General features: G+C 46.4%; 2 protein-coding genes across 2 annotated transcripts in view; one reads left to right on the top strand and one right to left on the bottom strand.

Annotated features, from left to right (window-relative positions):
• LOC135911200 (endothelin-converting enzyme 1-like) overlaps positions 1–15,917 on the bottom strand; it is a 115,414-nt gene that overhangs the window by 91,107 nt on the left and 8,390 nt on the right. The gene's annotated exons all lie outside the window — the stretch shown is intronic.
• LOC135911212 (lysosomal acid lipase/cholesteryl ester hydrolase-like) overlaps positions 15,798–15,917 on the top strand; it is a 62,583-nt gene continuing 62,463 nt past the window's right edge. Inside the window, exon 1 of the mRNA XM_070539388.1 lies at positions 15,798–15,836. Coding sequence (XP_070395489.1) covers positions 15,798–15,836 — 39 coding nt within the window. The remainder of the gene's footprint in view (positions 15,837–15,917) is intronic.

Raw genomic sequence — 15,917 nt, 5'->3', positions numbered from 1 at the left:
ATTCCAGAGTGGCTCATGTTATGCAGTTGATCAAAAATTACGCGACAAAAAGCCAAAGGCACGAAGGGTCCAGGAATTGCAGTGGATGTCTCGCAGAATGTCAACGAGGAAGAAAATCGAAGCTGCCACTCAGTGAGGGACAGGGACATGGATGAGGAGCGAAAGCGATGCAGCTCAGGGTCGTTGCGTTGGGCAACTGCTAGCTCTTCCCTGTCTACTGGTGGTGGGGCCGCGAGGGCATGGACGCGAGAGAGTGCATCAGCGGCAGCAATTTCCCACCCATGCACGTGACGGAGATCCACTGTGAACTCGGAGATAAAGCACAGTTGGCGGATCTCCCCTGTAGTGTAGTTGCTGTGATTCCGATGGAATGCAAACGTCAGGGGCCTATGGTCTGTCACGGCGTGAAAGTCTCGGCCCTCCAGAAAGTGGCGAAAATCCTTAATGGTAAGGTACAGCACAAGGAGTTGTCGACCAAATGTGGTGTATTAAGCTTCAGGTGGCTTCAGTCTTTGCGAGAAAAACCAAGAAGCTGCCAACCAGATACGTGTTGCTCTATAACTGCGCCGATGCCATGCCCAATGCATCGGTGAGGAGACAAATTGGGGCATCAGGAACGGGATGTAGGAGTATGGTGGCGTCTGCCAGCGCCTTCCTGGCAGTGGCGAAGGCATATGCAGCTTCCTCAGTCCCCGCAAGTGGCCCAGCAGGATTTTTTATAGCCAGTAGGTCGGTCAGAGGCTTCAGGAAATTAGCACACTTCGGAAGAAAGCGGCGATGGAAGTCGGTAGGCCCAGGAATTCCCTGAGTCTTTTTAGTGAAGTCGGGGTTCGAAAGTCTTGAATTGTCTTCACTTTACTGGCGAGAGGCGGGATACCTTGTGGAGTGAAAAGGTGTCCTAAGACCTCGGTGGTAGCGATGATGCCGAAGAGGCATTTGTACGGATTAATGATGATGCCGTAATAATATATTCATTGGAAACGGGCGCGCAGGTAAGCTTCATGCTCGGGGCTGGATGAGCTTGAGATGATGAGATCATCAAGGTAGGCTAACACTAATTCGACACCTCGCGTGACCTTGTTGATAATGTTCTGAAAAATATGTGCAGCGTTGCGCAATCCAAAGGGCATTCTTACATACTTGTAGAGGCCGAGGTGGTAATTGCCGTCTTCGGAACATCAGTGTGTTCTACACGAATTTGATGATAAGTTTTCACTAATCAATTTTAGAGAAGATGGTGCACCAAGCCAAATTCGATGTGGAGTCTTGTATTTGAGGAAGTGGATAGCAGTATGGTAAGGTGTCGGCGTTCAGAGTGCGGTAATCCTCACATGGCCTCCAGTCGTCAGGATGTTTCTTTGGCACCATATGAAGTGGTGATGTCCAGTTGTTTGAGGAAGGTCGCAGAATACCGAGTTCAAACATGTGGTCAAACTCGCGGCAAGCGATGGAGAGGTAGGGTTCACAGAGTCGGCGGGGCCGAGTGTTTGGACCCCAACACCGTGTCCGGTGGTCACGATATGGTGGGTGATCGAGTGCTTCCCTCGTGACTCTCCTGCATGCGGCTTCGTAAGCTTGGAAAAATCAGCCAAGATTTTTCCGTATGGTGAAGCGGGTGCAAGAGCTCGAAGCCCCGTCGGCGAGGCAGTGCGGAGTGCACCGCTGATGGAGCGGCGCATGCTCAAATGAGGCGGCTACGAGCATGCATGTCTACCGCAAGGTTGAAGAAACTGAGCAAGACAGCGCCGAGAACAGCTTGGTAGACATCAGCAAGAATAAAAATTCTGCGATACACACGGCGCAATACATGCAATGTTATGTCTAAGAGACCTTTGGCCGTATGTGACGATGGCGGAATCGTTTATCGCTTTACCACATGCAGCCATGAGTTTTCATGGCCGCAGTCGCTCCCAGCACTATTTCATAGTCCACGTTCCAGCTAATAGCGGGGCCCCCTTGACCTATAACCGAAACTTACGAACTCAAGCAGACTCATGCGAATGTATGTATGTTACGCAGCGCAAGAGAACAAAGGCTTCAATTTGTTTGCTCCTTCTATAGATACCCATCGAATAAAATGCTTTAAATGAGCTAAAACTAGGCTGTCTAGTAAATTTGGTCTTGCGAAGTGTGCCTTACGTACTAAAACCACGCATGCGTAGGTGACATGACAATATAAAGAGAGAAGGGTAAATTTGGCTTGTATTGCGCACCATGATTCCGGTGCCCGTGACCCCATTACATCTGCCGTGCTGATTACTGTGAATACATTAGCCTAATATGCGCGACATTGGGACTGCGCCTAGCACAATGTTTCACAACGCCAGCCTGGAGAAATGAGCTGAGAATGCATTCTCCCATCTGATACGTTGCAATTGTGAAAGTTCTACGCACGGAATTGCTGTCATGTACCGGACATACTATAATGCACTTACCTTGCGTCTGCCCAGCATATCCAAGCAATAACCACCGATTTCAACCTAATCAGAGGCAAACACCAAAGCCAGACTACTATTCGAGAAGTCTGTTTTGCGCCCTTGGCCCAGTGCGACATGGGGGGGTGATCTACCGCAATAACAATTCGGGGCATGCTCCAATTGTTTCGCTGAGCAAATGTTTGAACTGGAGACTTTAGGAATGCAGCTCTGTTAGCCTGTATCGTAGCGTAACTGTTCCCCACACTGTTGTCCTCCAACCCTCCTTCCTTTTCCAAATGCAGAGCAGCAAGTTGTGACGCACTGCCGCCCTGGCTGGCTGCTCTGTGTTCCTTCAAAAATATAATTTGTTTTTGCCAAAATGTTCCGTCCTTTGGGCATAAAATGAACGAAAATGCACAGCGATTATACTTCTCTCTTGACTGCAGCAACTAAAGTGATACGACTTGCCATTGTGGCTCAGTGGCTGTGGCGTTGTTTACACGTATTTTTAATTTTTGACGGAGCGCGAGGGCCCGATTTTGATTTCTCGCGGCAATGTCAAATTCGCCGCAAGGCATAACGCAAAAAACGCTCGGTTGTGCTGTTATTTGGGTGCGCACCGAAGTGCAACAGGCAATGGAAAAAATAATCGGGAACACCCAACCAAGGCCCCCCATAGCAAGCTGTGCCGCTTCGGGACGTTAGGCGAAGCATGCAGTTTTATCTACTATCCGTAAAGTGAAAAGTGCGTAGCAGCACAAGGGGCGCAAGTGGCTTTAATTCTTTTCACCAGATGTGAGCGTCGTATTGATGATGAGTGGTGCACCCGTCATGTTGACAGCAATACTTATAGGTGGAGGAAGATCCTGCATATATGCCTGCCGAATCTAATCATGAAACATGTGAGCTGAATAATGACTACAAAACAACGCCAGTAATTTGTCATCAGCTTGAGATGAGAAACAGCGATGACTGATTTAACTATTTTTTTTTGCTTTTATAGCAGAAAGCAAGTTGCTAGAGTGAATTTAGATTGAAGTGGGTGGACTGCTTGCTGCGATGTTGTTGCGCAAATTGCGGGGCGACATGCGAAATTTTCTGGCTGGTCAAAAACCAACGACGCGACAAGCGACAGCGACGGATCGCTCTCCACGACGGCAAAACCTGTCGCCTGTCGCCGTCGCTTGTCACCGTCGCTCGAAAATCGCGTGCTTGTGGTTGGGCCTTCAATCCTCTGCTGATATACGAGGTAGAGGGGTAGATTTCCGACGAAGCTACCCACATTGCAATCCTGCAAAAAAAAAAAGAAAGTCTCCAGCACAGTGTTTCGGCTACTGTCTGAAGAATCCCAGGCGGCCGAAATTGACCCTGAGCCTTCCGTTACTAGCGGCTCCCATAGGACTATTCTTATCTTCGGTAGTGAAACCCCGTCATTCAATTCAGCAATCGATCAAGAAATACACAAAATGTGTCTGCGAGGAACCACGTGAGGTGGACATAGAACGATGGGAATAAAAACGAGTTTGCGGGCAAAGTTTAAGTGCGTTTCATCTAAAACCCGGGATTTGCGCCCATTCTTCTATACACAATTCATCTAGAGTGGCCAAATTTAAGGTGTGGCCAGAACTGGACCAGACGTTCAAAACCACCGCATTGTTGTCCTAAACGAGCACACCAAACAAAAAGCGACCACTCGCGTTCCTCAAGATAACTTGGCGCTATCAATAGCGACGACTGACGATGTCTCCTTTGGCTCCTTGTGAAACGATGTCGTCCTTAAAAACATATATGGGGATTTAATATGACCAGAATCAATTGAAATACGTAAGGGAGGCGCACGTTGAAATCGACGTCATTGAATAAATAGACGACTTGTTATCTGTGCTAGAAAACAAGATGCGAACGATGCATACAATATTTTCATCGATAGCTTTACAAGAATTTACCATAAGCATTTCCCTTACAAAGTTATAAAATCTCCAAGAAAAGCTAGAAAACCATGGATCACTAAACAAAATTTGAAAATGATTAGAGAAAAGCATCGCAAGTACCATTCATATTTACGGACACGTTCTGAGATCGCATTAAAGGAATTTAAAATTTATAGTAATCGGTTGAATGCTGAGCTCAAGCAAGCAAAATACATATATTATCAAAGTAGTTTTGCGGATGTCAGTCGACAGCAGCCGGATGTAATGTGGAAATCGTAAGAACAAAACCAGTGTCCCAAATACAATAATATAAAACGGTTCCGTACTCAGCGGTAAATCACTTGCAGATTTTTTTCAACGAGAACTTTGTTAACATCACCCTCGCATACGCCGATCCCACAAATACACCCTCTATCACCAAAAATATACTTAACACTGTTCAGCAAGCCATGTTTATGCAGCCAATTGATGAATATGAATTTTATAGTACCTTCGCTAGCTTAAAAAATAGCAAAGCAGTCGATATTCAAAATGTACAGGTCAAGCCCATAATATACCATTTATGTTAAATTTCTAATTTACTGGCACGTATGTTAAACCTAGTATTGCAATCGGGAAGCTTCCCAGAACGTATGAAATGTGCCAGAGTTTCAGCAATCTTTAAAGGTGGTGATCACAATGTACCGAGTAACTATAGGCCAATATTTGTATTGCCTGTTTTTCCTAAGTGTCTTGAAAAAATGGTATTGTCTCGTCTGACGAAATTTCTTGGCAAGTATGATGTTTTACCAAATGCACAGTTCGGCTTCGGAAAGGAGAGATCAACAGAGACAGCTCTACTTTCATTAAAGGAATGCATCCTACAAAACATAGAAAAGAACATGTTTACGCTTACTCTATTTGTGGATTTTAGCAAGGCGTTTCACTGCCTTGATCATTCTACACTACTTGGCAAATTGCAGTCTTATGGTATGCGTGGTAATTCTTTAAATATATTACAATCATACCTCAGTAAACGGCTACAGAGCACATGATAAGTGGCGAAACCTCAACCCTCTTACACAATAAATTTGGGGTACCGCAAGGGAGTATGCTGGAACCACTTTTGTTTAACATCTATATTAATGATATCGTAGAGTTAGACAGCAGGCCAAAGTTTATTATATATGCAGACGACAGCGTCATTTTATTGGAAGGATCTGATATACACCAGTTATCATCACAATGTATCGATCTACTAAAGAAGCTATCTATATGGTCTAAGGAAAATCAACTTAGGATTAATGAAACAAACACAAATTTTATTATATTTCATGCGAAAAACAAAAAAAGCAACATTAAACCACACCTTTATTTTTGAGTATCAAGAAATAGAGATTGTTGACAGTTACAAAATTCTTGGTGTTCATTTTTCATCTACTTTAACTTGGGATACACATGTAAGCTATCTATGTAAAAAACTATCCTCTGTGACGGAGTACTCTGCCGTTGTCGCGGCATGCTACCAGCCTCCGCCAAACTACAGATATATTACGGCCTTTTCAAATCATTCCTGAACTACTGTGCATTGGTATGGTGCACGACAACTAAAGCCAATATAAACAGACATTTGATATTACAGAAAACAATTATTCGTCACATCGGAAACCTGGAACCTTTGTCTACGACTAGAGATGCATATAAATTGTTTAATATTGTCCGAGTAAATCACCTTTACACATACCGTTTATTATATGTGATGCGATCTTCTGACACATAAGTAAAGAATTTCATTGTACGTCTACATGCCTAGAACACCGTCAGCCTAGACTAAACACAAAAAAATCTGACAAATGGATTTGTCCACATTTCCGTACATACTGCTACAAACACCAATCGGTAGCCTGCAACGTACCGTTTATTCTCAACAAATATGTACATATTGCAGGGTATAATAGGAACCAACTCAGACAATATTTTGTTAAGTTATGATATGTCGTTTCAGTGATAATATTCCGTTTCCATAGTCTTTTTTTTCGTTTTTTTCTCTTCTGCATATATGCATTTTTGGTCATTACTACGGTGCACTATGACAGTTATTTATAATGCAGTCATGACTATTATGTTTTTTGCCTCAGATATATGTATATGTGCACTACAGTGTTTGATCGTGTGCCAAGTTGAAGTTGCCGTGTAAAGTATCTTGGGCCCTGCCAAGCTACTCTCGTAGCTTTTAGCCCAAAATGACCATCCGGTTTCTCTTTCTTTTACTGGAAAATAAAGATTGAATTGATTTGAAAGCGAAGCATATGCTAAGTCGCATTTCCGACAAAAAGCGGCAGTTTCTTATTTCTCTTGATAATGTTTTACAATCCTATGTGAAAGTGGTGGCTTTTGCTGAACGCACCCAGACACGTGACACAGCTCTTAGAAACCGTACGCTGGCGTACAGTTTATTCCGTATACTAACCTGAATCCTACTGATTCCCGGGAAATAATTATGTGTATTAGTATTTCCTGAAGGTTGAAGTAAAACAAGAAATGCAAGGAGCAGCGATAACATAACAAGTCATTCGTAAATCATTGGCTCCACCGAACAATGTCTTATTCACAAATCGATTACCACTTCGCGCTTCGAGCAGTTAGTCGAATGCTTTCCAACTGACAGCTTATTCAATAACAACCAAGATACTGACTAATTTAATTATTTATTTGGTACCTCAAGGTTCCTTATCGGGAACATTATATGAGAGCAACTCACCTCCTGCGGCACGTGGTCACTCGGCGCTCGGGCCTCCACGACGCTCATGCGTGCCTAGTTGCCCATGCGCTTGCCCTCAACAAGTTCCTACATGTACTTTGTATCTTACGTTTCCTTCGCCCGCACTCAGCTTAACACCCTCGAAAACGCCCTTGTGGGCCTCTACAAGGCAGCTATCAACCTCCCTATCACCACCTCTACTGCTAAGCTCTTTGCCACAGGCCTCTTCTATCCTCTTTGTTCTCTTATCTGTCTTCACCGCGACTCCCAGCTTGCCCGGCTTTCTCTTACCCGTCAAGGTCAGTGGTTACTGGCGCAGGCGGGTATCTATCCCATTCCCGTTTCCACTTTTGCCTCTCCAAAATCCACCCCGGGTCCCAATCTTCGCATCCTCCCCATCGCGCCCAATATGTCCCCTGTCCTGCGTGCCGGCCGTCGTCACGCGGCCGCGCAGCATCATTCCCTCCTCTTTGCCACCGAGGGAATAGCCTACATGGATGCCTCTTTCAAACTTCCTCGAGCTTCCCGCGGCTACGCTACCTACCATCCAGTGGCGTAGCCAGAAATTGCGTTCGTGGGGGGCTCACTTTGCAGCTCGGCCTCCTCCTTATAGAATTCGTCGAGGGATATATATATATATATATATATATATATATATATATATATATATATATATCATTCAAGAACCTTGTTTACATTTTCGTACATATGCAACGACCAGGGGAACACCTCCATGACGCTGTCCTTTGTTAGAATGCATTGCGCAGCAGGAGCAGCTGTTACCGCTCGTGTATTGCGAGCAATTGCTCCGAAATTATAGTCGCAACAGAGAGCGCATGTAAAAAAGCAGGAGTTTTGCAAAATATACGAGGGCGAGTCCAATGAAAGTGAGCCCATGCGAATATATGATAAACGGGGTAATTTATTCAAAAGTGGTCACCATGAGTATTTAGACGCTTGTACTGCTTACGAGTCGCGTAATTCCCGTCTCATAAAACTCCTTGGGTTGCTGCCTCAAAAATCTGTAAATGACTACACGTCATCTTCCGACACGAATCTGGTTCCCTTGAGCAGTTTTTTTTTCAAATTTTACCAAATATGGAAGACGCAAGGCAACAGGTCTGGGCTGCATGAGGAATGTTGCAACGTTTCCCACTTGAACTTTGCCATTTTCGCATTAACCACATCAGTGACGTAGGAACGGGCAATGTTGTGAAGTAAGATGTTTCCAATGCTCAATTTTCCAAGTCGTTTGCCGATCCGACCTTTCAGAATATCTGAAACGATTTAGAGTCTCTCCAGGTTTAGAAAATTCGATCAATAATGGCCCCTAACGATCTAAAAAGAAGTCAACACTTTTCCGGCAGAAATGACGGCCTTTGTTTTCTTTGGCAGTGGTGAATTCAAATGCTTCCACTGTAAGCTTTTCCGTAGTGTTTCAGGCTAGTAGTAGCGGCACCATGAGTCATCCCCGGTCACAATTGCAGACAAAATGTCGTCATCCTCATCTGGGATTCTTTGACGCGCACTTAAATCTAAGTACGCGGGTGTTTTCGCATTTCGCCTCCATCGAAATGCAGCCGCCGTGACCGGGATACGATGCCGTGACCTCGTGCTCAGCAGCCCAACACCATAGCCACTGAGCAACCACGGCCTTTTCAATTGTGTTGGGGATGATTGCACGGTGGCTTTGGCCCGGCCATGGATCGTCTTCGTAACTTTCATGTCCTTCTTTGAACAGTTTGCTACAATGCTTCACAGTGGCCAATGAAACGCAATGTTCAACGCATACGGCAGCCATATGGCGAATAATTTCTTTTTGAGAAACATCTTCATTTGTCAAAAACCTCACGACACCAAGCTGTTCAACTTTTGGAGTGTCCATTATGTCACGTAACCCTGTTCAACCCAGTGTATGAGAGCATTAAAGAACATTTAACCTCACCTCTGCATGTCACTTGTAAATGAGATGCGTATGTGCTACGCGCATGCCTCGAAAATAATGCACCGAACCATTATTGCGCGGAGCGGCTTGTCTCACTTTCATTTGACTCGCCTTCGTACATTAGAAATGCGAAGATACATTGGAATATACAAATATGAAGACACAGCGTGATACAGGTCAAAAATTGGCAATGGAAACAAAGTTCACTGCGCATATAGAGAGAACCTCACAACAAGATGTTTAAATATACGTATAAGTCTCCAATAAATCTACGTACCTAAGAAAAAATCACTAAATACAATGCGTCAAACAAGGCAAATAAACAGGTTGCGCAACCACAGATTCACAGATCACACCCCCCCCCCTCCCTCCACTCCCAAAATGTATCGCGTGCGGCAGAAGGCGGCGCGCTTCTTCCCCGCTTTTCTCCCTTACGCACGCAAGCGAACGCGTTGCATTCCATCGATTCCATGCAGTGCTGGCGGCGAGCGACTATGCATTGTTTCTTTTTCTCGTCTGCTAGCCAGAAAGCGTCCAAAACTCTGCCAGGTGAAATTGCAGTCGGCCAGAGAAAAACGAAGGCGCATCCAAGTGCGCCGCGCGGTTGTCGATGCAGCACGAGAAAAACACATGCGCTCTGGCTGGATCTGCAGCCCGCGGGTTGCGAGAACAAAAAAAAAAGATGAGAAAGAGGCCTAATGTATCCTCGCGAATAAAAGTCTAGGTAGAGAAATAAATAATAACTTAGTTACAATGGTGGCTTAAGTGTCTTGACATGGATGCTTTGGCGCAGGTGAAAAAAAATTCATATTCTTTTCTGTGACATGATGGCACAAATAAGCCACCACAACGCTTTGTCTCATCGGACCTCGCTGCGTGGTTGTCAACTTGTATCCCGATGTACGACTTTAGAAAGGTCAACACACCTTGGGCGTCAAATGTTTACAACACCATTAAACCCACAAAGTTCCGGAATCGAACATCTAAAGCACGACTTTGGAAATGTCAATGCACCTTTCGCATTAAAATGTTATGGGAACATTATACCCACAAAGTTTCAGAATTGAAATCCAAGCGCTCCGTAGATTCCGCGGCCTCCACGAGATGCCGAGACGAGCCCGCTCGCCATCAAAACGCCCTTGAAATTTTGTGCTCGGTGGTGCTCCTTGCGTTACGATATGTGACTCCAGATGCATGGGCGTTTCCGCGAAATCCAGCCCGATTTCGCAATGTTCGCGCTAAAATGTATTTTCGAGCGTGAATTCAGGACATTCTAGACAAAATCGAGCAGGATTTCCGGCGCCGAGAGTTGGGGGGGGGGGCTCAAGCCCCATAAGCCCCCCCCCCCCTGGCTACGCCCCTGCTACCATCCCCACCCCCCAGCGCCTGAAACTTACACTAGTGGGCCGTACCTACACCCTCCCGATGCACTGTCTCTCTCTAGGTCCTTGTCCTTGTACATGCCCTACAATCATTTCCCTTCCTTCCATCGCTCCCAGAGCACACAATATACACCGACTCCCAAGCCGCAATTCACCACATACAGAACCGCACCCTACCCCATTCACTTCAACAGGAGGTCGAAGGAGCGGTCTCCGCACTGCCACCTTCAACCGTTTTCCACTGCTGGGTCCTTGGGCATTCGGGGAATGACGGCAATGAGCTGGCCCATCAGCTCGCCCGTGACGCTTTTAACCGAGCACCGTTGATCCTCTGGTCCAGGCCCACGAAGGATTGTGGCGGACTCTCCCTGCGCCGCACCATCAAGGAAGTTTACCTCCAGCTCCATCTCGACAAGCGCCTCTACCCTCCCCCTCATCCATCACTCACTGTGCCGGAGGCTCGCCAACCGCGGCAAATCCAAATGAATGCACTGGTTACCCCTTCTCGCCTCTTTTTCTATCGCTATCGCTCCGACCGCTCCTTTCCCAACTGCCCCTCTACTTATGCAGACCTATCCCATTGCCTATTCTACTTCCGGCTGCTCAGCAATCAAGTTCCTATCCTTTCCCTTCCCTTTCGATCGCCGCCTTCTCATCTTTTCAACACCCCCCTTTCCATCACCACCTGGCTTGGCGCTGAAGGTGAAGAACAGCGTCGACTGACCACCCAGGCGGTCGATATGCTCAGCCTGTAATTTTGGGCTGAATAAAAGTCTTATACTACTTATGCGAGGGGCAACATTTTTAGGGGTAAGGGGGGTGGGTTTGCACGGAGGTAATTCGGAGGGCTGTATGAAGAAAATGATGAGTGGGGTGAAAAAAAGTCATCTCTCTGTTCCCACGAAATCCGTGAAACGATGTTAACTCATTCGCTTAATAATGGTCTATATCCACCCAGAATCGCGTGGAAACACGGAACTCCAGCCCACACATACTCCGCTTTACTTCGAGTGCAAACGGGACAGAAAAAACAAAAAAGAACGTGCCACGATAAACTTCGTTGTAGAATGTTCAGCTATTCGAAATATTTTTTGCACAAACTTCCACCCCCATTCTGCTCACCTATGTTACTTTCAGCCAAGCTAAGCTGGGCTCAACCAGTATGTGTTCCCTCACTCAGGCCCGCATGCTCCCAGATTCATTCATGCTCACTGAATGCTGTGGATATTCTAGTATGCAAACACATGAGCGATAGGATGCACCGAGCAGCAAGTGGGGTCCAATATTTAGCTAGTCTAAATCGTTCATCTTAAGGAAAGTAACAGCGCTAGACTGACAAAGACTTAGGCAAAGAAACGCCCTTGTTGTGCTCCTCTTCGCCTAAGTCTTTGTACGTGTAGCGCGGTTAGTTTCCGAAACATGAATTACCACCGAATTGCCCATCTTCCCCGTGTAGTTCTAAGCTAAATAGTGTTCAAGGAATTCGCAAATCAATCTAAACTCTGGTTAAAGTCTATTGTAGCGTAGGTAACCATAAGCCAGTCCACACGATAACCTAAATACCTACCAGGTGCCTGCACTTTGGGCACTGAGCCTCTCAGAAACAAAGCTTGTGTTACCCATTGTGTTGGAGAGCTGACATGAACCAGTCTTACAAAAAGTCGAAGTTTCGCCCGAATGGTGCAGCAACGATTCCGGTAGCAATATAATGGAGAGTTATACGGAGCAAGGATGGTAGCCTTATCGACCGTGTGAATTCGTAAACATTCGCTTACTAACAGGATTAATAGTGTCGGCGCGAACAAGCGAACATGGACACATGACACTCGACGAGCACGGATGCTCGCTGCAAAATGCTGGCGCGAAGTGACTGCAGCAGCGAGCACATCAGCCTTCGTGCTGCCTCTCACTTCTGCGCGAGGTAAGCGGCGAGGACACAGCGCACACGAAGCTATGAGCTCTCGGCGCACCAAGACTCTGCACCTATCGCTGATCTCTTTCCAGATCCCTTTCCGGCGGGCGCGTCTGGCCGCTGCCATACGCAGCAGCCGCCGGAGTAGGACCCATTCGCACGACCCATTCGCTTGACCCCATTCCTCCTCTCCCACCGGTACGTTGCGCACGATGGTTGACGGCGCGCTTCCACCCCGCTTTCGTCCCTTGCGTACGGGAGACGGAGCCCCCATCGTCGGCTCACCCTCGAACGCTTTCACACGCATATGCGCGTACGGCACGTGACAACGATGCTATCGCCTTTCGACGTTGTACCTAACATGACGGCGACGGCGACGGCAGAAATGCGCTGGGAGTGTTCATATAATTGCTATCCCCATAAAATGCTCTCCTGCCGATTATGTTGCAATGCCGTTCTCCAAAAATTCTCCCCAATCTCATCTTGTGCAGAAAAAAGTGGAGCGCTGTGATGAGAGAGAGACACAGAGAGAGATTTTAATGACTGATTGCTAATCATGGCCGCCATCACCGACGTGAACAAATTTAAGAAACCTGCCACCGATTTTGTATGCCCCTCCTATCTGTAATGCCACTTGCCCTGAGGGTACTGAAATAAATAAATAAATAAATAAATAAATAAATAAATAAATAAATAAATAAATAAATAAATAAATAAATAAATAAATAAATGTGCAAAGTTGGGAAACAGGACACTGCACAAGGAGAGACATACGGAAAGATCGAGCCGCAGAGGTTTTATTGAACAGAAAGCTGGAGAGGTTAACCGGAAGAGCCTTTCTCTAGCCCAGGATTTCTTTTACCGCTTGAGCGAAAGGGGAGAGATTAAGGAAGAATTAGGATGCTATACTACTACTAGCTAAATATACACACTTCCAATACGCAGCACGCATGTTTGCTTTATAGCGATGCACGCAGGTGTAATGCCTCCACACAAAACACGTTCTGACAAGCATTCCGTACTACCATGTCACGGAAATGGTAGACCGCAACGTCCAAGCCGGTCTCACACAGAAATTCCAAAAGCATTATTACGTTAATACGGGCACGTACGACGCCTCCTGGGGCGGCCCAAAACTTGGAAAAGGGGCGACAGACCAGGTGGTCTACTGTAGCCTTGAGTGCTCTTCGTTCTACAGGCCAAACATCACCTGTGTGTGCCGGTGCGGCTACGCATGCGCATGCGAACGCATGCGCATGCGTAGCGAACGCATGCGAACGCTACGCATGCGAACGCGTACGACAGATCGTACGCGTTCAAGCGCTGCGCGAGCATGGATATCTATTTCAGACAGATATCGGTGCTTTGGCTGTGTCGCGTTTTGACGTGCCTGGCTACACCAGCTACGTCATGAGAAAATGCAGATTCAGTGAGGCCTATTTATGGCGATCGAGAATGTGCCTTTTGCTTTACTTTTTCGTTGATCTAGTGACTCTAAAAGTAAAGGCACCGTGTTTATCAATATGTCAGCACTTCGAAGCACTGTCAATAACAAAGCAAGAAACGATGTCTCTCAAAATGTTTATGAGAGAAGCAAGTCTATGAGTGAACCACAATGTCTATGAGTGAATGGAAATCCAAGGCCCGCCGGCGCGACATTGCGTGCGTTGCAAGCCTACGCGGGCTCTGGGCGTAAGATTGTAAAAAAGATGTGATATATCGTGTCTTAAGTATATATGACCGACGCAGCAGTGAGACTTTTGTTGTTGTGGTTGATGTTTACGTCACACCAGGTAACTTCAAGCGTACATCCATTCAAGCAGTAGCACAATGTAACAGGAACACAAGCCTTTATATACATTCCGATACACTGCATACATGACAACGTAAAAAATAAACGCTATGGTAATCTAACACAATCACAATATATCGACGCGTTACCCCGACAGGCAAAAAAAAGAAAAAAAAACGCTGTCGTCGCAACGCATAAGTACAGACATCGTTGAACCTAACCAGGTAGTTCACCCACCATATTGTATCACGACAACTCTTGACGCAATATTAGGTCGCACGAACGGCATAGTATGACAAAGGCCGAGCGGTTCCCGAATTGCATTTCATTTTGATCCCGCCGGCAGAGCGCACGGTTAGTTACGATGAAGGAATCTCTTCTCCGATAACTGTATATCATCAGCCTGTGCCCAAATGCAGCTCTTGTGGTGTAGTAAGCTACTATACAGGCCAAAGGCGACAGCGCCTGGATAAGCCTGCACGTGGCAGCGGCCATGACCGCAGAAAGGTACACGCGTGTCCTCGAATCTATGCGCACGCACGGATGAGTTTTTCCCCCGGAAGGCGCCGGCGATCTGCCGCAAAGCGCGCGTACGACCTCTGGCGGAAGAGCGCGTCGCTAATAAAAACCCTCGCGGATGAAACACCAACTCCTGTAAGCGAGCGCGTTCTCGTCTGCCAAAGGGCACCACGTCGCCACTGGTTGTCAGTTTCGTAAAAGGGCGCACACCGCGCACAGTGTAACTAACGCCTGTTACGTCACGCCTGAACGACTCCACAACAGTGAACCCCACGCCATCACGGACGGAGTAAGGCGCGCTTTAGTCTCAGCAAGGAGAATATCGACCCCTTCTTAACTCGCCGACTCCGAACTAAACGTCATTTTACCTGGTATCTCGAAGGCTCCGTTTCGCAGCGGTAAATGGGAAGCGGTGTGAGCTTAGCTGTCGAAGAAAATTGGCCCTGATCACTCGCACCTTGCTTGGTAACGATAACATAAGGAAAACTCCACTAGTAGAACGCCGTTATTTGAGCGGCAGGTGTGCGAACGTCACTGCTGACTCCTGGTTGCTTCGTGGCGTGTCTACACAAAGTCGCAGATTACGATTTCAGTATTAAACAGTATAGTTGGCTATCCCTCCACGAGTTGCAATGGTGGCTATCGCGCAGTTTCTACCCAGTTTCGTCGCGACCGGCTTGGGCCTCGCCCTTAACCTCACTTCAAGACTCCTTCCGAATAACGCCAAAGATGGAAGAGTCTGCACCGGAATTGTGAGTTCAACTCTTTTAGGGGTTTGCACTGTGATCGTAGGGCGGGCTCTTCTTTGACATAACTCTTTGACTCTTTTTTTTTTTACTCTTTGACTCTTTTTCTCTGACACTGAACCTGTCTGCTTACTTTGAATTGGACGCCAACTTTACAGAGTGGTTCGTATGCTAGCGCACTTCTTACGAATTAGCGCCAACCAACGTTGATAGTGAATGAGGAGAGAGTGAACGTGATCAACCTATATAGAGAACATGTAACGTAGCAAAAGTGTTATAAGCATGATAGCAATGTTTTCGCTTAGTTTATAGACAGCAAACGCCGTGGGTTAGCATAATGCCGCCTGGAAGAGTGCAGTTCTTGAAGGGGGCTTTCTCGTTTCTAAAGCCAACCAGCAAGCTCTAAATCCGGTATGGAACAGTTGTACGAGGGTTCTAGACTCGTCCAGTCGGTTTGCTTTCTATGTGGCTAACAGGTGTAGTTTTCAAGACAGTAACTAGTTCCAACTTGTTCACTGCTTCGACTTTGCAAT

This window comes from Dermacentor albipictus, chromosome 5 (genome assembly GCF_038994185.2).
Source record: "Dermacentor albipictus isolate Rhodes 1998 colony chromosome 5, USDA_Dalb.pri_finalv2, whole genome shotgun sequence".
Lineage (NCBI taxonomy): Eukaryota > Metazoa > Arthropoda > Arachnida > Ixodida > Ixodidae > Dermacentor > Dermacentor albipictus.
The sequence above is the reverse complement of the archived record's forward strand: the minus strand, read 5'-3'. Positions and strand labels throughout refer to the sequence as shown.